Source organism: Andrena cerasifolii, chromosome 6 (genome assembly GCF_050908995.1).
Source record: "Andrena cerasifolii isolate SP2316 chromosome 6, iyAndCera1_principal, whole genome shotgun sequence".
Classification (NCBI taxonomy): domain Eukaryota; kingdom Metazoa; phylum Arthropoda; class Insecta; order Hymenoptera; family Andrenidae; genus Andrena; species Andrena cerasifolii.
The window spans coordinates 17,313,854-17,337,557 of record NC_135123.1 but is presented as its reverse complement, the minus strand read 5'-3'; the positions used below and the strand labels follow the sequence as shown (position 1 = coordinate 17,337,557).

General features: G+C 46.7%; 1 protein-coding gene across 4 annotated transcripts; it reads left to right on the top strand.

Moving 5' to 3' along the window:
* Window positions 1-1,055: 1,055 nt before the first annotated feature.
* On the top strand, window positions 1,056-22,524 carry LOC143369683 (TOX high mobility group box family member 4). 4 transcript variants are annotated; one of them, XM_076813938.1, is made up of 11 exons: window positions 1,056-2,035; window positions 2,125-2,222; window positions 15,149-15,298; window positions 16,928-17,155; window positions 17,243-17,358; window positions 18,284-18,590; window positions 18,686-18,798; window positions 19,022-19,157; window positions 19,644-20,054; window positions 21,807-21,926; window positions 22,049-22,524. In XM_076813938.1, the coding sequence occupies exons 1-11, from the start codon at window positions 1,993-1,995 to the stop codon at window positions 22,412-22,414; spliced, it is 2,088 nt and encodes a 695-aa protein (XP_076670053.1). In that variant the 5' UTR covers window positions 1,056-1,992; the 3' UTR covers window positions 22,415-22,524. The 4 variants fall into 4 exon arrangements, with proteins under 4 accessions (XP_076670053.1, XP_076670055.1, XP_076670054.1 ...); XM_076813939.1 differs by having other exon boundaries at window positions 1,078-2,035; window positions 16,994-17,155; XM_076813940.1 differs by lacking the exon at window positions 16,928-17,155 and having other exon boundaries at window positions 1,062-2,035.
* The last annotated feature ends 1,180 nt before the right edge of the window (window positions 22,525-23,704 follow it).

Below are 23,704 nucleotides of genomic sequence, written 5' to 3'. Positions count from 1 at the left end.
ATTACTCAGTTCTTTACGAAAATGACAAAAAACTGCTGCGTTCGGAACGCTAGTCGCATCGCGATTACCGAATAGTAAAAGTAAAAATTTGCATGCGTTCGTAGTATATCACCATTGAAATTGTAGTACAAAAAAATAATTATTTTTTATTTTTTAGTGCATTTTTCATAAAATCGTTTAACAAGAATTTATAATTTATTTTCAACCCTAAAGGTTAATGCTGTTACAAGTATTGTCTGTGTCACCAATGAGCATACTTCACTTCTAACGTCCATATCTTTGATATTTTTGCGAATTTCGGTCCTTAATTTTCAGGAAACATTCATAACATATCAAAGACTGAAAAAAAGAAAAAAAAATCGAAAATCGTTTGTCGCACGAGAAAATGTAATAGAACATAAAAAATGCTCCATGTCTGGATCTACAACTTTTGTTTGGCATATTTTTTATGTAAACTTAGTTAGCTGTGAAATAATTATTTAAATATTCAAGGGCCCAGGGGCACCTTTTCCCGTTACCCGATCAGGTTGAAACTTTACACAGATGTAGGGTGCCGCGAAGAAAGTGTAGAAAAAAAAATTTCACCCAGAGTATATAAGAGCCACCCTAACGTGTACACATACATACTTATATATATATACATATGCATAGGTACTCCCACTTTGCTTTTCCAGGAGATTTCCCGCCTCGTTTCGGAACAAGACCGAGCGACATACCTACATAGAGTAAAGGTGAACGGATGGCAAGCTCAGAAATGTGTGAACGAAGTACAAATTTGCAAAATACACGTTTCGAAGAGCAGAATTCGAAGCAGGGATGCCTGACGCGCGTAAAACGTAAAACTATTTCTATCGCGTAACTTTTTCTTCTTTTGTATCTGTTTGATGTACAATACCTAAGAACCGGGTAGACACAAGAATGGAGGGGGTGCATGCGTGTGTGCGCACGGGCGAGACAGAGAGAGCCGTTACCACTACCAGTGTCACCGTTACGTTTGTCACCATCCCCTTCGCCCACAACTGCATTGCCATCCACCTAAACCCCACCTTTACCACTATCACACAGCTACGGCGGTGGCGGCACCACCACCAACCTCACGAACGGTCTCTCGTTGCTTTCGCTCTCGGCGTCGTCGTTGCCATTGCCGGTACCGGTGCGCAGTTGGTGGCCGTGGTCCGTGTTAGGTGGTTAGAAGGAAATAGATTCGACAGTGGATCTACGCCTGCGGACGACAATAGCGGTTCGTCCACGTGCTCCGGCCTAGCCGCCGGGAGCCGAAAACCGATGTTCGAACGGTCGCGATCGTGGAACCTTACTTTCGATTACCTTTCAATTGGACTGGACTAAATCAGCTTACTCGAGTAAACAGCGGACGGTGGCATAAACGCATAAAAGACGAGCGAGAAAGAACGTCCGGCTGCTGACACTCCCACGCGAGTTAATATCACGTTTACAACGTATTCACCGGTTTCTTCGGGAAAAGCCTTTGAAATTCGTCTTAGACTGCCAATGAAGAGGTGTTGCAATAACGTCGGGAAAACGGTCTGTCGACCCGCGATGCACGCTTGGAAGAACCGGCGGTATGTTCGCGACGTAGGTACTCCTACTAGACTGATTGTGAGCAAGATCGATGCATAGGAACGCGCGATTCGATACGTTGATGTTATAGATTGTTCTCCCACGATCGGGCCGAGTGAATCGCGTAGATAGGTATGCGCGCGCTGTACGCGCTCGAATGCGGGCAGGCAGGCAGGCAGGCACGCACGCACGCACGGATTTTCAAAGGCACGCGCGCGAGTCTACGTCCATTGGAACGGTTGAATCGATCCATGATCGGTAGTCCGGTAAGGAAACTGACCTTCGGCTTAACCACGACACCGCCGCGCCGGTCGGTCTTTCGAATTAGATCCTGAGAGAAGAGCCAGCGAAAGAGAAACGAAGCGACAACAGGGTGTCGAGCTGTTAGATGACTACGGCAGAAGCCGCGGGACGATGAGCGACGGGATAGTTGGTGCAATCGCGATCAGTTTGTTCGGTACTGGTCCGCCCGCTGCGCCGCTCCGCGCCGCGAGAATTCTCGCGCGATTCGGCGTGCGATTGTCACTGACGAAAGCTTCGTTCCAGGCAGCGAAAAGAAACGTCGGGACATCATGGACGCTGGTTACACGATACTCGGCAGCGACGTCGACGTGTGCAGAATGTTTGACCCGTTCGCTTACAAGGTCAGTCCCTTCTAACTTGATACATATTTCTGTTTGCTCTATTATTTAAACGGTGCGGCGCGGCGTGGCGCGGTAACACTCTGCGCTATGTTTATGGGCCTTAGCGCATCACGGCCCGACATGAAACTTTCTTTCTTCCTATATGAATACGATGACATCGTTTTCGTTCCGACGAAAAAACGGCAAGGAATCCGAAAAGAAACCAGACCGTGTACATGGGTATAGAGCTACGAAGTCTCGCCTTTTCGGGCGGGTAACCATGAATGAATAAATAAAGGTCGACCGACTCAACGTTTAGAATTTTGATCGAAACAAAACTTCAAATCCACCTTGCTAATTGAATTCGCCAATCGTGTCCCGTCTGGCTAGGTTTTTCCTAATTCTCATCCCCTCTCTCTCTCTCTCTCTCTCTCTCTCTTTCTCTCTCACACACACACTCTCACCTCTCTCTCCTTAATCTGTTTTCCTCCGGCCATATTCCTTATAAGCGCGAAAAGGCGAATTCAGCGCGAAAAATCACGTTTTTGACACGAGACTACGTTTGCTTTCTCTTTCGTGAGTAGATATAGCGATGAAAAAACGTGCGAAGAAATGATGCCTGAAATGATTAGTGCTCGTTCTATGTTCCACGGGGGCTACCTAGCCCTGTCATTTACCAGCAGTTTCACCAGATTGGTCACGAACGAACACGTACGATGAAAAATGTAGTTAAAGATAAAGAACGGAAGTATGTATCGGCCGCGTGACATTAAAATATTAACATTAATCGATTATACTTTGCACGGCATAACTTACACGTTAGAAACGATTTTATAAACGGTCGTGAGGAACTCGCTCCAGGACATTTCGGGGGTATATGTAGTGCCGTGCGGTTCATCACAGACCTCTTAGCAAAACGCATAGCCTTCCCTCGCTTCGTGGCCAGATTCTTCTGGAACAGGGTCCTCGTTCTTTAGCAATACGGGTCAGATAGCTATGAGAGAGGAGACCCAACGTGGTCATCAGCCATCGCCCGTCGCCAGGGCTGTTTAGTCTTCCGTATGTACATATATGTATACTATATACCCTCTGTCAGGACCCCGCGCAGGCTAAGTCGCTGCCATAAAATCCTCGAAGGCAAGAGAGCATGGAACCTTCGCCCTTCAATTTGCTCACGCTACGTACAGGTTGGAATAGATAACAGGATGGGGCAGCCGTTGAGTATTTTAGCGGTAGACCGCATCGGGTAACCGGACGAACGCACGGCCGAAGAACGGGCCGAGACGGGACGGTAGCCGGCTAGTTGGTCGGTCGGTCGGTCGGTCGCAAACGCACTGACAAAATCATGAGCCACTTGTTGATCAACCAATGACCATTCGAGTATCGTACTATTCGAACGCCGTCGCAGGGAATAGCCACGATATCCTGTCATCGAGTATGTACATGCAATATAGGTACATGCGCCCATGTACAGTGAATCTTGGGCTAATTCAGCTAAATTGGTCTCTATTAACCGATACGAGTTGTAAGAAACGTTGAAAATGACGACAGCTGGGAATAGCGATGCGGAGCTAAGAAAATTAAACTGCTGTTAGAGGACATTCGAAAAGGCTCGATCCCGAAGACGCGTTAATTATTCCGTTCAGATTGTCTTTCTTTCTGCACGCGCACATATCGGTACCGTTCTCTTTGCCTTTCGTACCGCGCCCCCGCGCCGCGCCGTGCCCCTGTTCTCCAGCCACCGACGCTATCTTACCCTACCTTACCTTGTTTTACCCTACTCCATCCACCGTTCCCGACCTCGCGAGCCAGCGAACCCGCGAGCTCTCCTCTTCCCCACCCTTACCTAGCCTATTCCGCGTTACTCATCTCCTCTCCATACCCACTCCCTAGCCTCACCCTGTCCTCCCCCAGGCCTCCTGCTTGCGACCCCACGACCACCTCCAGCCTCCCCCTAACCACCTCGAGCTTCGCAGAGTTTCCCCGTCCACGGTTTCCCCCTATTTCTCTTTCGCCTCTTTCTCTCTCTCTCTCTCTCTCTCTCTCCCTCTCTCTCTCTCTCGTTAAATCAATAAGCCATTCGGTTTGCTGCCACTCTAGCGACAGGGCACTTTGTCCGATTTTGTTTCCGATCAGATTCGTTGTTGCATGCTCCGCGTTAGGGTAGCAACAACTGTAACGGCAGAGATGATATCGGCGATAAGAATGATGACAAGGGCAAAGGTCCAGTGAAATTGTCCCATAACTATTCCATGATTTTTTAATCGTGCCCAGATTTACGTTGAACGGCACAATGTACAATGTGCTCGGTGAAACTATTTATTAATTCATCTGGTCCGTTGAAAAGAGAAGCAGGAGAGAAAAGGAAGAGAGGGAAGGAACGACGCGACGAGTTGCCCCGAGGGTAGACCGGAGAGCAACAAAGACCGCGATAGGGAATAACGCGAGGCACGGGTATGCGGCGGAGTATGCGTGAAGGAAATTGGAGAATATCGAGAGGAAAGAGTAGGTAACCATAGGTAGCGACTTGGCAAAACAAGCGAATAAAGCGTAACGGAGAACCGGAGAGCTCGTTCGTATTCGAAAGTTTTGGAACAAACTCGGTACTCGGTAGCGAGGCAGTCGAATACAATGGCCGGGCAGAAGTTTCCGGGAAACTAAACAAGTTTATTTAACTTACCTCGGCACACCGCTTCTCACCCCCTAGACCCCCTCGACTCTCCTCCAGTCGCATCTCCGAGTAGAATCTACCCTGCGAACTCCTTCCCTCAATTTCTCCACCTCCCAACAACTACGGTTCTTCTTCGCCTAGTCACTCCTATCTTCTCTTCTTTTCTCTTATCTTCTCCTCTCTTCTCTCCCCTTCTCTTAATATCCCTCCTTCACCCTTCACTTTGCTTCATCTTTACGCCGCTCATCCTACATGCATAGGGCATAAGCCCGCTCCATGTAGCTGCAATAACGGCAAGTTTTCCAAAACTTTCCGACAGATTAACGAATATTGGAATAGTTGGCGAGATATGGATGGAAGAGAGAGGTATGTACGAACCGAGAAAGGGTTTCGGTCCCTCTTTACGGACGATACACTGGCAATGTCGAAACGTCGGAATTTTCATCGATGACTCGGAATTGTTATCAGCGACACGATGGCAAAGGGTCCCGGGATGCTTCTTTTAACTCTCCGTTCAAATAATATCCATCATAATTGCGATCGACAAATCCAAGAAAAGGGAGTTCTGTTGGAACTCTGCGATTCTGCTGGAATTCAAGAAAATAAGCGACAGGGGAAGAGAAAGGAAACGAGTACGGAGGAAGCAGAAGAAATAAAATGGTAGAGAAGGGTGAGGGGAGAGGAATAGAGGAATATACAGGAACAAGGCAAAAAGCGCCCTATGAAAGGGAAACGAAAGAGACGGACCAGTAAATGCAGTTTTTGCGTTTACCGGGCGTATGTCACGAAATGGGATACATATGTATGCTATATATCTTCTTTATGGCAACCATTAACATATTTTTTCCTCTGCGTATTACCATACAATAGTGGGGCAAATATTACAACTTATGGCCGTAAATCAAACCGCCGCGTCGCGCCGCGCGGGAAGGGTTGACTTGGAAGATGAAATACCGGGACCAGAAGGAGAACGGAATGGGGAATATGATATCGGACCAAGAACGGGAAGGGAAATACGCAGCAAGGATACCTACCTATAATAAGTATAAGCTAGGCGAGGAAGTACGAGGGTTGCGTTGATGCCTACGGAAGGATGCTGATTGCTGATACACCCTCTATACACAGGTATTCCATATTGCCGAAAAACAAGAACGTTTGTTTGCACAGCGGCTTTCAACAAATGAAAAAAAACTGACGATACAGAAGAAATATGTAGTAAGGTACCTACTTATATAGCTACAGTTCTGTTTATAGCAGGGATATAACGTCGTTGCTGGATATTGGAGGAAGGGTGAAGAATTTAGGACATGTGAACTCTTTTAAAACGTTGATGGATTCGTTGTTGCATTTTTTGCGAACGCTAGAATTGGCATGTTCTCCCGATAACGACGCAACAAGCAATTTCCTACTCGTTCTCTCGAGTGGTCTCATGCATATATTCCTCGCCGATGTTCCGTATCGCATTAAAACGGAAATGTCGGAGAAATTTTAGATAATGCTCAATAGTAAATTAAGATATAATAACTTTCGTGAAAGTTGCAGGACGGCAAAGAGATGGAAGAGAAGAAAAAGGTGGTGGAAGAACCAGGGGACGAGGAGGCACGGAACTCCATTAACTTTTATTTCTCCGGGAAAGTAACTTTGCCCTCTTCCCCGCCGCCAACCCACCCCCACCCGTCCCTCCCCGTGCCTCCTCAACCTCCCTGCCTGATACAACCAGCTCGCCTCCCTTCGTCGTTCCACGTACCCAGTACCTCCCCCGCCGCCTCTTCTCTTTCAGTCTCTCTACCCCTTCGCCGTGCCTCCACCCCCACCTCACCTCACCTCACCCTTCCTCCTCGTCAACCATCTCGTTCGCTTCCCCCGCCTCTTGAACCTCCACCTTCGCCTGCTTCGGCTACTCGTCCCGCTTCTTCGAGAGGAATCCCCACCGTTTCCTCGTTCGTAGCTCCCACCGTGCCCTCTGCCCGCCAAGGGGTACGCGATTGCCGTGTACGTCGCAACCCCCCGCTGCTCCTCTCCCCGATGCTTCGGTGCACCGGTGAAACTTTGTAAAGCGACTTAGTCAAACTTTAATAAATTCCTTCGTGGAGTTTCAAAGCGGTTCTACGCGGGATTGCAAATGATTACGTTTCCTCGCGCGTAGCCCGACCACTGCGAGTATGCCTGACTCAAAACTGATCGTGAACATTCGGGAACAACATAGGGAACACCTATAGGACACTAAAACTCGAGACTATAGAACTGGTAGGAAGCGTATGATTGATCGAGGTACTCGAAGAGAACACGGAGAAAACAGGGGCCACGATTCCATCTGCGGGATCGGGTAGATACCTATGCAGGTGGATGTAGTACGTTTTAAGCGTGGACTTTCATTGTCTCGATAAAAATGTCAGTTTATCCCTTTGACGATGTTTGGCGACGATTTCTGACGGTGATTAGGGGTGGAAAGCGAGCAGTACGGTCTGAAAAAGCTTTCGTGATAGAGAAGTCCACCGTTTACGAAATAAACGAATCGATTGCCTTGCATCGGTTCGAACCGAATCGAATCTTGTACGCGCATTCCCATGGCAACGATCTCGATCAGATAGTAACTAGCAGAACGGAGAACAGAGAGCGTGGTAGATAATGTATACGATACAGGTAATATATAGCGCTCCAGATACAATATTTATGTCTCGATGTATTTCACTAGCAGCCCATTACTCATTCTGCAGTGAATAAGCATTTCAGAGTACCTATGTATCGTAGCGCGTTCGGCACTGGCAACGTGCGTCTACCCTTTCTTATGGCCACGAATCTATAATACTATTCGAGCAGCCAGCAACTATATGGTAAACGCTCTCTTAAAGTCGTGTCGAGCGGGTACTGGATTAGAATTTCGGGACTTTACTATCCGGGAAAAACACTACGAGATACCTACGTCCGAACTATCGTGCATGTAAACTGCGCATAGCTTTTCATCTGTTTGATTTAGCAACGGTTGTGTCCACAAAGGAAAACGTAGGACCGTGTGTGTACACGCGCGAAATTAGAGAAAAGAGATAAACACAACGGGCACTCTTATCGTTAGAGAGGAAGAAAGAGTGTGAGATTGGAAGGGGAAAGGTAGAAGTAAGGGGAGGGGGGAAGGGGAAGGGGGTTGGGGTAGGAAAGTAGAAAGAGGAGAACTAAGAACGGTCCGATCCGCAGGGTAGACAAGATACACACTTGTTGCTCCCTTGGTTGTAACGTGAAAAGCTCGTTTATCCGAAGAATTTCGTGGGGCCGAAAGGTCGCGTGGTGTAAAATATGTAGGTATACTCGGTATTTACCTTTGGTCACATTTTCACGCCATCTTTGTCTGTTTCATTTTTCGCTTTTCTACGATGCATTCGTCAGAGTATCTATAGGTATTATCTGCACGCAAAACATTAACCGGAGAATGCGCTTGACGGAGTAGCTGAAAAGAATTAGAATTGAGGAAGGGGCGAGGGGATCGGACCTCGGGAACGGTGGAACACTCGCTCACTGTGACTGGCAATAAGAGATCTACGGGAGATAAGCGAACGCTCGCGTAATAAGTAAAACCGGTTTAAGAGAGCGTCGACGATAGATAATAGAAATCGGTGTACGCGGGATAAGGACGAAATGCTTTTGCGAGTTGTGCGATTCACCTCGATTCGCTGCCTGTCCCGATATGCACTTACGGTGGGACGTGGACGCCGTGGACGGGGACTGTAAAACTCGAAAGTGTAAACTCGGCAAAAAATGAGAAATTTATTCGACCACAGAAAATCGCAGTTCCGCGATAAGCCTTGGACGATTATGAGCTGTGTAAACATTCGCCCAATGAAAATTTGTAAAATCAACATTTGTTCGAGATGCTGAAAAACACCGTTAATGGATTCTCGAATAGGTAGGAAAAAGAAGCGTCGGTATCGCGTTCATCTCGGCAGTCTCCGTTCGTGGTTCGGCTTTGCTCGGTTCGGTTCGACTCGACTTGATTCGACTTCGCTCGGCCCGGCTCGGCCCAGCTCAGCTTGACTTACAAGGGAACATCCCGAGTCCGGAAATTCAAAAATTTCTGAAATTCACTCTAAGGGGGTGTATTGACCCCTGAAAATCCGCTTATATCCCGATTTTGTGTCGTAACTCGCGAACTGTAAAATAATTTGTATGCCAAATGATAGATCTAATTAAAAGAAGTAACTTTTGTCTTGAAACTTGTTTTCTATCTCTTACAGTTCGCGAGTTATAACACAAAATCGGAAAACAGCCGAATTTTCAGGGGTTAATTTCACCCGCTTCTAGTGAACTTGGGTAGCAAACAAAAAATGCATTGTAATCAGGTGAAAATACCCTACATATGCACAAAGTTTCAAAATTTTTTGAGTTTTCAGGTTCGGGATCTTCCCTTGTTAACGTCGAACACTGTTTTTGATAACATCGTTTCGTCGTAATCGTTGAAGAGGGTCGATGGCGCTACCTATGTACGTTGAGACGACTTTACTCCACACGGTTGGCAAGCCTGTAGCGGCTCTTCGTTCCTTCTGCTATCCGACTATTACACCATTTCACCCCCCCCCCCCCCGCACTCTTCTCGTCATTCGCATACTAGCAAAGGCAACAAAGAATATATACATCCTTGGGCTGAAAATTGTCCATCTGCTTGTACGCATGTCCCTGGTATTTTGTTTAAATCGATGCGATGACGACTGCAAATCGGCAGGATCTAATCCCGTTAGTGTTGATTTACTTGGATCTCGAGTATTTGTGGTTAAATTTTGCCGAGCGTGATGACGAAGACCGCTCGTTAGCTGTAATCTCGGCTCCTCGTGCATGACGCAAAGGTGAAACGACTTTAAACAGGCTCGTTTATCGCGTCGTAGACGCTCGACTCAGAAACCGTTTAACCTTTCTACAATCGCTTTACCGAGCCACTCTACATCCAAGATTCGAACAGACCTCGCAAGATTTAGAGAGCCGTTGCGCACCGTGTTGCAAGTTGTTTCGAAAAATGTGCATGTATCCTCCCCCACCTCTAGCCTCGTTAACCTTTCCCTCTGCGCTTAACTTTTCTATCCGTTATCCGTTCTCCGTTCGATTTCAATCTCATCCTTGTCAGAATGCATCGCCCTTTTGGGAAAAGATAATTGTTCGGGTGGATCGTGTATCGTTCGCGTACCGGACAAGCAGTTTAGGCATTCGTAAAACTATATGGAAGAAAGAAATAAGGAGAAAAAGAGAAGGACTCGCATCGTTCGCACGTCCGTCTTTCGTTTTCTACGTCGAAGCAGCACCCAACTGTCCCGCAAAAGAATATCGATCCGTCCCGCTCCGAGCCTTTCTCGTGATTCCTAGTTTTTCTGTGCTTGTCCATCGTTCTCATATCTCGTAGAGCTCTCGTGTGCCATTCGCGAAGGAAACTGAATTTCATCGTGCATCTTAAGGATAAGTATCTATTCTATCGTCTTTCGGACACTGCTTCCGTCCTTCCTTCTTAACGTGCTTCCTTGGTGGCTTGTTATTTTCCTTCACGATGGATAAGTACATATTAGATACATAGTGACCTAATAGTGATCGCCTAACAATTTTGTCGTCGAATAGACGATGAGTTACCAGTAAATTAGCACTTCTCGCTAATACGAGTACAAACGGGCACCAGGTAGGTAGGGGTATATGTACATACATTAATGTGATTGGAATGCTAGTGAAATTAAAGCCACCTTTCTCGACAACGTAATGACTCTTTATAAACTCCGACGTAACCCCAGATCTCGTACCGCGGGTCCTCCCACCTCCTACCATGTCCTACTTTCCTGCAATATTCGAGTATCAGAGGTATATCAACAAATAATGCGCTTGTGACAATTTTTCAACCGGTTTTTACTTGCGCCGAAGCGAAAAACCGTCCGACCGTGGAGACACCTACTTGCAATAATTCCGCTTCCTTTCGTTTGCTGTAGCTACTCTCGCTCTCGAGTTCGCAAATCAATCGATCGATCGCCGTTGCTGTTTGTTAAGATCGAGAAAAGGTGCACGAACGCCTGCGACTTGCGAACGCAGATAGGTACCGCAACGCGTACACCTTTAAAGCGTAATCTCTTTCGACACCGTCGGAACGCGTTCGTCATATACACGACGTAGCGAGATCTCTTTCCTTTATTCATTACGCCACCCGCCTTTTTCAATTGCCTGAATTCCTCTCCTCGCCCTGCAAACTCCCGCACCAACAGTTCGTTCCCTCCCATATTCATCTCAAACCTCCTCCTCCTCCTCCACCTCCTCCTACCACCACTACTCCTCCTCTTCCTCCGCAGCCCCTTTCTTTTCGAGTGTTGCGTTCACAGCTCGTTATCTGGGCCACGAAGCGCGAACGCTATTCCTACGATGTAACATTTCCAAAATAATGTATGTGTGTCAAGTGTAAGAAAGATCGCAGATTTAACCTTATCATCTGGGGAATTTCTTAACCGGCAATGTTATGTACCGGGAAATATCAGTAGCAAAAGGAGCGGTCGGTCGACGTTTTATGACTCTCATCGTTGGTCTCGTTCGAATCGAAACGCGTTCTACCGTGGCAAATACTCTCTTCCGTACTTTGCCTCTCGAGTTGTCGGTGATTATCCGGTCCTCGAACACATGTTGCGACAAGCTCCGGACGAGCGTTGCTCGCGTGTTTCAAATAAATTGGAAATTCGAAAAATCTTTGTCCTCGAGTTGAATGATGAAATTCGGCAAAATCTTACCTGCATTTCGAGGCGCCTGCGTATACTGTCAATCCCCGAACGTTGCCGTGCTTCTCAAATTTCTTACCGCGGTTATTCAATGTTGTCTCGTTTTCTGTTCGGTTAATCGTTACGTCGTATCCTTTCGTTACGCAGGAACAGGAGGCGCGCGCGTCGGCGCTCTCTCTCTCTCTCTCTCTCTCTCTCTCTTTCTCTGTCACGAGTCGTGAGATTCATCCCCACCAGCATCGTGTGCCACGAACCGAACTTCTTCAATCATTCCCGCGCCGGCCGCCGCGAGGAGCCCGCGTCGTTTTGCCACGCTGTCACGAGTTACGCCACGAGTCGAGAACGTTGTATACGCGTTGCATAGAAATTGGAGAGTTTGTTGTGTATTGCCTGTAAAAAGCTAACGGTCGTGTACGTGCTTACCTACGCCGACGTAACATCGTAAGACGCGTGGTGATATTGTGAAAACGTGCTGCCCGACGAGTCCCACGGCTCGTTTCGACGATCGATTGGATCAGAGAGGATCGCCAAGTTGCATCTTGCCCGTTTTTACGATCCCTTGGAATTGGTTACTGGTGAACTGGGCCCAAGTATTTCGAAGAATCAAAACTGTGATATATGAGAAAAGAATTCGCCGTGTTGCATTAGCAGTACCTACTACCGTGAAGCGTTGCACGTCGCACGTGCACCTGCACCTGATAACCTGGATCTTGTCCCATCGAGCAGTTGGTTCGCTTGCACAGTAAGTCCCATATTGTTTCATCGTTCTCTTCGATCCTCGCGATTTCTGTTTTGTCAAGTTCGATTACAGCCGTAGTGCAGCGAGGTTACGACAATTCGCCGTTGAAGGAAACGATCTTATTTGCTTTCGGACATACTCGTGGTACGCGTGCGTGGCGCCACCTCCCGACTGCCGTACAAAATATACGCACCACGCCAATTTTCCCACAGAGTGCCTATCAACTATCCTCGATCGCCGAACGTTTTTCAAACGTGTTTCTAATTTTAATACGAAGTGATCGCCGCTTATCAAAAACGACCTAGTTCCCGTTCAAAGTTTACAGGGATCAGCCCGAATATGCCGAACGATAAATCCAGTTGACGCGAAGATCTCGATCTGGGTTTTCGAAACGCGGAAGTCAAATGGAACAGACGCTATTCCTTCGCGATGCAACTCATTTCATACGTAGGTCGACGACGGTCGTGTATTCCAATGAATTAGCGTGCATACATATTTTCATTTCGAGTTCGCTTGAGGATGGATGTGTTTTCTCTAATTCACGATTCGAATGGAATCGGATCGATCCAGTGCGCAGTAGATGTGGTGGTAGTTTCGTTTTTACTCGTAACGGTCGGATTGCTCCGTAACCGAGAACATATATATGTATTTGGAAGAGAATGAGAAAGGACTCGTTAGGAAGGAGCGGCGAAGGAATCGGTTATGGCTATAGTAGGCTTTAGAGTTTAGGGGTTGGGCGGCGTGGTTTTCGTGTTTGGCTGGCGAAGCGGTGCGAGCGAAGTGAGCAATGGGGTACGCGAAGAGGAACAGGTTTAACATCGCATCGGTTACGCTGAGTAACAGACCTGTTCGGCTATATCTATTAGATTTCCCGATTTCATTGTGCTTTTCTACCTCCTCCTTGTCCATAATCATGCTTAAGTAGATTCAGATCGATTTTGCCAACTATGTTCAGGACACGTGTGAAACATGAAATTCGCGAATCCCAAGTAGATTAGAAAATCGGTTGAAAAAGATGCGTCACTTACGTATTCGTAATTGTTGTCAGAAGCAAATTGGAAAATTGTAGTCGCGAGAGAGGTACGTTTCAGCGAAATTATTCGTGCAATGTTGGGGAGGTGGTGATGAACGATGCGCGACACCGTAAGATGCTCGGCTACCTACGCGATCGTATTACGGTAGTTTCTTTGTTGGCATTTTGTAAAATACATGTTTTAAATGAAATATTACAAGTTGTACTAGAAACGTTTGAAGCTACGAATAAATATTCAGAGTAAAGTTATTAAAGAGCTGAAAGAAATTTATTAGGCATAAATGGAGAGCGTAATTTGGCAAGTTTGCCTAGGGCGCAAAAGTGGCTTGAGCCGGACCTGTGTACATACGCTACGTTTGTGGTTAGAGCGAAAAGCGGTCGAAAAAGAACGTAACAGGAGTCCGTTTAAGTCACCATATCCAGCGATTATATGCGACAGTATCGAAGACGGGAAAAAGCGTATTGCAATCACGAGTTGCTCGTGTCGCATTAGAAATAAGTAAGAGCGAAATCGCTTCCGTTTTGGCCTCAGTCCGATTCGATTTTACTTATTCGTCCTGCCGACGACGTCCATCTACCTATCTACCTACCTGCTTGCCTGTTGCTTACCTACCTACCCATCTACCTACATACCTACCTTCCTACCTGTTCACTTTTCTGTCCGACTGCTTTCCTGTTATCCTACTTGCTTGCCTGCCTGCCTGCCTGCCTGCCTGTCTGTCTGCCCGCCCCCCCGTCCGCCCGCCCGCCCGCCCGCCTGCCTGCCTGCCTGCCTGCTTGCCTGCCTGCTTGCCTGCTGTTGCTTCAGCTGGAAAAGTAAATGCTGTGCTCCTGTCTTCTTCCTTCTGCTCTTTCTTTGTCCGATCGTACGTTTCGTCTCTTGATCGATCTTTTACTTCCTGGAATTTTGTTGGCTCGGTTTTAGCCGTCGTGCGTGCCTCTGGGGAGAACGATGACTTGTACACGCGTGTGCGCGCGCTTTTTCACGGATACGTTCGTTCGCTTCTCCATAAACTTTCACTGTTTCCAAGTACCTTGAGGGAGAATTCGCGTTAGCACCTGTTTGTCGTGTTTAGATGAAAATCGTGGCAGCCTGGCAGAAGTGGGAGCTACGGGAGCGGCAGGTACGGGGCTAAGGGGGTCGTGGTGCCGTCCTCCAGATGGCGAGAAACAACTACATGTAACTGTGGAAGGAAGCGTTTATAAATTTACAGCTCCGCTAGATATCTCTTTCTTTATTAATTTATTTCGAAAACGAGAAGGAAATGCGCTAGTACGTTACGCTAAAACGTTGCTAGAGACGCGCGTAAAAATAAGCGCTAAAGATACTGTTTGGTCGAGGGTGGACAGGTGTTGATGACGTGGTTATGACTATGAACGAGGACGCAGATGATGGTAGCGACAATGTCGAATGTACATACAGGAGGAGTTGGGAAAATTGAACTTACGGTGCATAGTCGAATCTGAAGGGTCCGAAACGGCTTGTACCTACTTACATACCTGCGCGTAATAATTGTCTCGGGGCAGAAGGTATTGCGAGCTTGATCTAGCAAGACGACCGGTCGGTCGGCGGTACATATTTACGCTAGATTTCAAGAAATGATTCATGGTGAAAAAAGTTCCGCAATAAGAACGGTGACGAAAGCATAAGAAAAACAATGGGGAATGAAGGGAAGAACAACGGCGAATGTTGGGGATTATTGCGACAAATCACATTCCACTTCAAAACCCTTGTTTAGTCGTTGCTCGCAGCCATTAACACCATTGTTTTCTCGCCTGTTTCAGAGGAACGAGAATCTGGACTTCTCATTGAACGTGCCACAGCATCATCATCATCAGCAGCAACAGCAGCATCAACATCATCAACATCATCATCGTCATCATCATCACCATCAAGCGTGTTATCATCACGAAGGCTACGCGATGGCTGATCAGGTGAGTTGCTTGGGATTTTTCAAGTTACTTGTACGACGCAGACGACGGCGCGGCGTCTACGTGGACGGGAATGAGAATGGCAATGGGAATGGCAATGGCAATGACAACAGCAACATCAACGATAATAATGATAACGGTAACGAACGCGTGCCTCGCGATCGTACGTAAGCTCGTGCGATTTTTCTGGTCCTCCCTGCCGTATTGAATGTATCCCTAAGAACCGGTCTCTCCCTCCATACCTCCGAGCTGGTTCCTCGAGGTTTTTACAATGATGCGCGCGTGGTTGTTCGGGTTCGAAGAGCGTGGTCGAAACGTAAGATGTTTAGGGCTGCGTGTAGTTGGGACTGGAAGTTATCGTCGCGAGTCGTAAGCGCCTCTTTCGGGCAACGTAGTGGTACCGACCCGGTAGAGACGGATGTAGCGTAGAGAAAGAAAGAGGGAAGCTGCAGAATACTCGCAGTGTGTTTGCATCGTGTTATCGACAGTCATTGATGGCGGCGGCGCGTCGCGTTCGAATCATTCGACTAAGCGACTTGGTAAGGAGCAAAGAAGGCTCTCGCGGTCCGGTCGCGAATCCGGCGAGGGCCGGTGAGTGGGTGTGGGTGTGAGCCAGAATGCGGGCGCGGGTTGGGTCGTTTGTTCGCGGGGAACGAGAGGAAACAGACGAATAGGAACGCGAACGAACCAAAGGGGGTAGGAAAGGTAGCACTATCTTGGCTCGGCCGGATAGGCAGCAGGGGGTGAGCAGGATCCCGTAGAGGGGTACGGAGAAGACAGAGGGGCGGCAGGGTGGTTTGGGGGCTGGCGAAGGGGCCAAGGGAGAAAGAAAAGTTTGGAAATGGTGGAGGAAGAAGATGGATAGACGCGTAGTCGATTCGGGGGAGATGGAAAGGGCGGAGTGAGAAGTAGGTGCACGAGGGTATTATAGGAGCAGTAGTTGAAATAGGACGGACTGTACGCGTACACAGAGGCCGGAGCGGGAGTGGGAACGGGGTGCAGCGCGCGGCGGAAAGGGATGAGAGAAGAGAAGAGAAGCGAGTGCGGAACGATAGAGAGTAAGAGAAACACCGCGAGGTAAGGGGTAACGCGATGGGCGTGGAGAGGGAAGGGAGTCAGAGGTGTACTCGATCAATAGGCAAGTACGTTCCTTCAAAGGAAAATTCCTGACGCTATTAAATCCAATTTAAAAACTTTTATTCCCCGTGGCCCGTCCGGCTGCCCGGCTACACGGCGAATGTATTTTCCATCGTTCCCTGTTCCCCAACTCTCCGGCCTTGTGTCCCCGAAAAGGAATAAATTGCTAAAAGTATTTCCAACGATACAACGTCGTCTGTCATCCGTCGGGAGATGGGGGATGACGGGTTGATGATTGGTGTACGCGTGGGGTGGCAGGGGGCGAGATGCAAGAGTCGCGCCGTGCCGAGCCGAGCCGCGTCGCATCGCGATGCGGGTGGAGAACCAGGCGAAAACGGGAATGATCGAGCTGAACGGATCGACTCGCACGGTGAGCAAATTATGAGTAATTTGCGAGTCTTTCGGTTTCCGTTTCCGTCTTCGCCTCTGCCCCTTCCCCTAACCCGACACCCGTACCCTTTTCCTCTATGGCAACCACTCTCGATCTGCGATCAGTGCTGGTTCGTGTCCAGCGATGCACGCGCGACCATCGTTTTGCGGCAACCGTCGTTTTCTTCGCAGACCTTTCACACGCCTAGCTTCGGCGACGAGGATTTCGATATTCCTGTGATTCACTCTCACTCGCATCAGCACCAGCATCAGCATCAACAGCAACAGCCACAGCAGCATCAGCCGCAGCAACAGCAGTCGCAAAGCGATCCATTGCATGGCTATCAGGCTCAGGTAGGCTGGGACGACGTGAGAACCCACGAACGCGAGGACGCGCCGTCTTCGAATAACGCGCGTTAAAGATACCAATCGCTTTCGCAGATGATGCAGACCGGTGGTATTCAACAATCTCCAGACGGGCTAAATCTCGATCCCGGTGGGTATCAGCAATCGCTTTACCTACAACAAGACCACCCGATACAGCCGATTAGCGCCAGGTGAGTGTACGCCTCTAGATTTTCCTCTCGATCGAATTCCGCTCTTTCTCGCGTCTTCCGCGCCCGCCCGCCCTCTCCACGTTCGTATCCGCATTCCTTGGGGACGTAGAATTTTCCTCGCGGGCGTCTGTTATTTATTATTCGATAGTATTTGGTCGGGAATCGAGTACAAGCAGGATGGGGTTCTCAGGGTCCATCTTTCTCTTGAAAAGTTTAGTGTTTCGAGTTGCGATATGTCGCGAGGGAATCAGCGAATAGGAAAGTCTTGGAATGCGACAAGTCTCGAGTCCCGTCCATTTCCACCGTTACGAAATAGCAAAACGTGCTTTCAGGTAAACAGATTTTTCAGTAAAGGAAGACTGGTGGGAAGGGCGAATGAGAAGAAGGAGAGAGAGTGAGTGAGAGAGAGAGAGAGAGAGAGAGGGAGAGAGAGAGAGAGAAAGAGTGAAAAGAAGTGCGGCTGATCAGGATAGCTCGACAATGCCAATGGACGGTTTCCGTATGGATGAAATGTATCGAAATCGTGATCAAGAGAGTGTCGAGCGTCGCACTCGCTATGGGCAGGACAATCTCGCGACAATCACTGGAAACGTTCGTAGTCTGCAACTAGAGATAGATGGAAAATAGTAGAGGGAAAAGGGATGAGAACGCGGCTGAGTACGGCTAGGAGGGAGGATGTAAAAGACAGGAACGACGAGCAACCTGGTGATGTTAGCGCGTTCCGACCAAGGATACTAAAACGTACAATTTCGGGAAGAAATAGTTGTTAAAAAAAGCGATTCGCATAGTGGAAAACTCGCCGTTCCTGTCGCGATAACGCGCACACGAGCACAAGCGGCCCCTCGAGACGCGTTCATAATTTTCACTTCATCTAAAACCGGAGCACATGTATCTGATCACGCGTCGTCTCCATGTTGTATCGTAGCTCAACGTACAGTAACTCGCCGCAAGCTTCTTACACAACTGTGAGTTCGCCTCGTCAGCAACATGGGAACCAGCAAATGATGTTGCTTCAACAGCAACAACAACACCAGCAGCACCAACAAGCTCAGATACAACAGCATATGCAGTATATGCATTCTCAGCAGCAACAGCAACTGCAACAGCAGATTCAATACAGGAGTCCCACGGGGAGTAGTCCTCCCGCGATGCAACCGAGCTCCGTTTCGGAACCTAACAACAACACTACAACCAGCGAAGACAGCGACGACAGCACACCTCATTCCGGGATGGTAAGTAACCGCCTGATCCAATTTGGCGGCGTCCGCAGTTTGTTCGAGCGGATCCAAGAGATTCGTATGATTTGTGATGCCTATTATTTCTTCAGATTACCGGAATCAAGCGGCCCTCGCCGGAACCGGCTGACGTTGGAACCAAGAACCAGAGGAAACCAAAGTCGCAGAAGAAGAAAAAGAAGAGGGATCCTAACGAACCGCAGAAGTAAGTAGTCTTCTTGCCGGCATCCGTGAAATATTACGCGGATCGCTGGGGTAAGAAAGAAACGTAATTGTGCACGTTGCATCGAAACGAAACGATCTCATTGCTCACTCACGCATCGAGTAACGTGCGGTTTCATTATCGCCGGAAACGTTGCATACTCGTTTTCTACCGCTGCTAATTAAATCGAACTGAATTCGTTACAAGACCGTGCGTGTTGTTCCAGGCCCGTTTCGGCATACGCCCTCTTCTTCAGGGATACGCAAGCAGCGATAAAGGGGCAAAATCCGAATGCGAGTTTTGGCGAGGTATCCAAGATTGTTGCTTCGATGTGGGATGCTTTAGATACCGAACATAAAAACGTGAGTATGCACCTCGTCCTCTTCTTCTTCTTCTTCTTCTTCATTTCCGAAATTGTGTTTATCTTGTGCAAATATCATTGCGGTATTTTAATCAGCTGCAAATTAAATGAACGCACGAAAAAAATGAAAAAGTCGTAATAGTCGTAGTCTAAGAGGAAGTGAGATAAATAGACAAAAGGTATTTGTGCTGGAGTAGCATGGAACAAGACGACGATTCAACATCTGTGTTCTGCAGTCATTATAAGGTGGGCAGAACGGACAGATTTCGGATCGTTACTTTATGGAAAGATACATTTTGTGGACAAGAGAAGGTTATTGGCATAACGTAACGGGAGGGGGCACAGTTGCTGGCATCGTAGTACTAAAACTGTAGTATTATGTAGCCGCAATAAGCGCTCGTTGCTGATTCTTTATCTCAGTCAACGTTTGCATTGGTCGGCCTCATGTTTCTTACCTTATTTAAGTTCAAACGATGCACATTTACAGGTCTACAAGAAGAAAACCGAAGCCGCGAAGAAAGAATATCTACAAGCGCTTGCGGCATACAGAGCATCTCTCGTTAGCAAAGGAGCAGCCGATGCAGAGCAGCAGCAGCAGCAGCAACAACAACAGCAACCATCGCCGCAACAACAACAAGTCCAATACGCAACATACGGTAATTACGCTGGAAATGGAACCTCTGGAAACGTTTCGTATCAAGTTTACAGTCCACAACCTCAACCGCCATCGCCTCAGCAGCAACACGCACATTCACATTCGCATCAGCATCAGCACCAGCATCAGCACCAACATCAGCATCAGCACCAGCACCAGCAACAACCGCCACAAATGCAAATGAAAAAGTCCCCCCATCATTTAGCGATGTCCGGGAATCCTCAGCAACAGCAGTCGCAGCAGGTAACATTTCTTTCCCTCTTGATGAAAATTATTTGGTGAGATTTTTTTGGTCTCACCCTCCAGAATTGTGACACTTGTTGCAAAAATGATGTGGAATATTTTTCAGGCCGATTGGACCACGGGAAAACGAAACGCATCGAATTTGAGATTTTTGAATTTCCAAAAACTTGACATAAATATACATTATATGATATATCGTTGAATTTGTATTTTTTTCTGTTTCAGAATACATACACAGCATACACGATTGTTAACAAAAAAAACATCCATGACGTTGAAAAATCGAAAGAATGACCTTGAAAAATAATTTTTTTCCTACCATTATATTCGCCTCTTTATGCACTACAACTTTTGTCTCAAGAGATTTTTTTTCATATATGCATAAACGACGAAGGCAGTAAACATTTTCACAGCGGTTGAAACGGTTCATGGATGTATTTTTTGTTAAGAATCGTATATGCTGTGTATGTTTTCTTAAACACAAATTCAATGATATATCATAACGTATATTTATGTCAAGTTTTAAAAAATTAAAAAATTTTAAATTCGATGCGCTTCGTTTTCCCGTAGTCCAATCAGCCTGAAATTCTTTCCAGATCATTTTCCCAACAAGTTTCACAATTCTGGGGGGCGAGACCAAAAAAATCTGATGGTCGAAAAATAAGGTTCACCCTAGTGTGCGTCTGTCCGTTTAACAGGGTATACCCGTTTGAACGTTCGGAAAATATGTACATTTTGTGTTTTTTTTTTACAAGTCAACGGCTTGAACATTTTCCGTTCTTTTATTATGTTTACATATTATTATGAACCACTTCAAAAAAAGAGTTTCAGTTAAAAAAAACTACTGTTTTCGGAACTTATGGATACATATCCAAAACTCTCTCGATTTTAAACGGCTTCACGGTGGCCCTGAAAATGTATGTCGTGCCTGAAATAAAAAACAGTACATTTCTTTTTATAACAGATGTTAATAGTTATCGATTTACAGCGCCGATTTTGAAAATTTTGAAAAATAAGGAAATGGTGAGATCAAAGGATAAAGTTAGATTCTTCTAAGAGAAAAGTCTACGTTTTTTCTTTGTAAATAATAAACAGGGTAATCGGAATAAAAAAAAAAAGGCGCCGTAGATCGATGTGGAATCTTATTACGATTCTGCATACAAAATTGGAACTGAATTGGTTGAACGTAGCGAGAGTTTTTAGGGCGACCGTAATGAAAAATGTAGTTCCGCTGCGATTGGTCGAGCCACCGCGCTGCGCTGCCCCCTGCTACCAGGTGCGGATTCAGGAGCCTTTCTTGGAGGGGACAAAATATGTAAAAGTACCTAAGTACATTTTTGAACCTTCTTTTACAAGATTTCAAATTTGCTTGTAATTTATATTTTAATATCTCTATCTGATACTATAACCTAAATAATTAAATTCACATTAATTATTTATACAGAATAGTACAGTGTCATAATATTTTTCTATTTTATTACTTTTGGGGGCGCGATCGTCCCTAACGCCCCCCTCTGGATCCGCCCTTGCGTGCTACCTGGTTTGTTTCACTCAAATGCCTATAACTTCGTCAATTTTCCGAATATTTACATCGGACTTGTTTTATAATATTTATAAAACATCAATCTACGAAAATATGTAAAAAATCGATTTTCGACACTTTCAAACGGTTATACCCCCTTGAGTAAAGCAAGTGCCTGCGCCACGTTGCTACAAATTGAGAAGCAGAAACTATTTTCACGTTTTACTTAGGGCTTGATAAGCAACCCAATGGCACCGGCACATATTCCCCAGCAACCGCAACAGTCGCAGCCACAGACGCAGCAGCAGCATATGCAGTCTCAACAGGCCGCGCAACAGCAGTACATGCAGGTGAGCAGTGACATCCAGCCGTGTTTTCTCCCACACTTTTCCCTTTACTTACCGTTGATTTCAGCTTGATGCGAGTATCGCCATGCTCCCCTTGATCAAATGTTTCATTTGGCTTTACACAGGTACCGCAACAGCAAATACAACAGATACAAGTGCAACAACAATCACAGCAACATCACCATTCGCAGCAGCAGCAGCCACAACAACAACAACAACAACAACAAATAATGCACGCGGCTCCTCCAAAAGGAGATTCGCTGTCGAATGCTTCATCGGTAAGCTCTGCGACACAGGCTGCAATGGCCGGTCAAAGGCCTACCTCGAATGCTTGTATACGTCACGGGTGTCCGAATCCAGCGGTGGCGAACAGCGAATGGGAGGACGAGTACTGTAGTAATGAATGCGTAGTTAGCCATTGTAGAGACGTGTTCACTACGTGGGTTTCGTCCAATCAAAATGCCCAGCAGAATTTCTCGACCGTGAAATAGAGTACTGGGCGACGTTGAAGCGCGATAATTGAAACGCGTTTGCAGCCGAAACGAGTCCGCCTGATATAACTTGTATATAGATTGACAAAGAGGTTCGCGTAGAATCAAAATCCACCGCGACGACAAGAACCTGCGTTTAATAGTCTTCTCGAAAGATTGCTGTTGGTAGCGCGATGCTTGTAAACCGATGTTTCGGCGCGACCACGAGCACCGTTGCTATTGTCGCAACAGAGTATTAGGATCGCCAAAGTACCCGATGAAATCGGACTATAGTTTGAGAGAAACGATATCGTCGATGTCACCGCCGTTACCGCCACTTGCTTCCGAGCTTGTGTACACATGATCTGTAACGAAGGAACGATGGGCGGAGTGCAAGTGAATTTGCATTCGTTAAACGTTTAGTTAGCGACCATGTAACGGTACAACAAAGGTCATTGCCTAAGAATATATTCGTAAACGAAATTAAAGAGCGATGGTTTAACGGCTCGAATGAAAGGGTAATAGGTTGCGACACCGTTTTTTTCATGCGGTGATAAAGTCGTGGACGACAGTTTGGGTATCGATGACGCGCGCGCTTTGTTTCAAGTTTTTTCTTTCTTTCTTTCTTTCTTTTACGTTAACATGTGCCCCGTTATATCATCTTGCAATGATGGGATTTATCGGTTAAACGAATTGAACGTAATGACGAATGATTCGATGGAATTGAATTCCGTACACGTTGAAGAAAACTCAGAGAAAGTTGAGGTCGTGGCTTATTTTCCAGAAGGTTCGTTATGTTTTCTTTTTTTATAGAATTTTGCAGATTATCAATTTATACATGTAATTAGTGCAGATTTGTAAAAGTGTAGCGAGATGGACTCTCGCAATACCAATTAGCCTATATGATTTCGTTGGTTCGTTTATTCGTTTCACTAGAAATTATTATCGCAAGAGAAATTATGAGAAATGCGAGAATATTTACCGTGGCGTAATTTGGACGTGTTGGTGCCAACGCCGTTGACATTGAAACTTGGAACTCGTAACTCGCGAATGCAAACAACAAAAAGTGCCAACGTTGTTTAATTCGAAGCAATACAGCCGATATTACAATATTTTGCAATGGCGCGAGTATTCAGTTCGAGACTGTAATTATATTGCATGAACATTAATCGGTTCCCAAGCATAAATTTAACTGGGCACGTACCGACGAAGACCGTGCCCCCGTGCGCAACGGAAGTCCTATCAATCTCTTGCCTCCTCGACGGTGATTCTACAATCTCTGATCCCAGAAATATTGGAATAGCGTGCTAA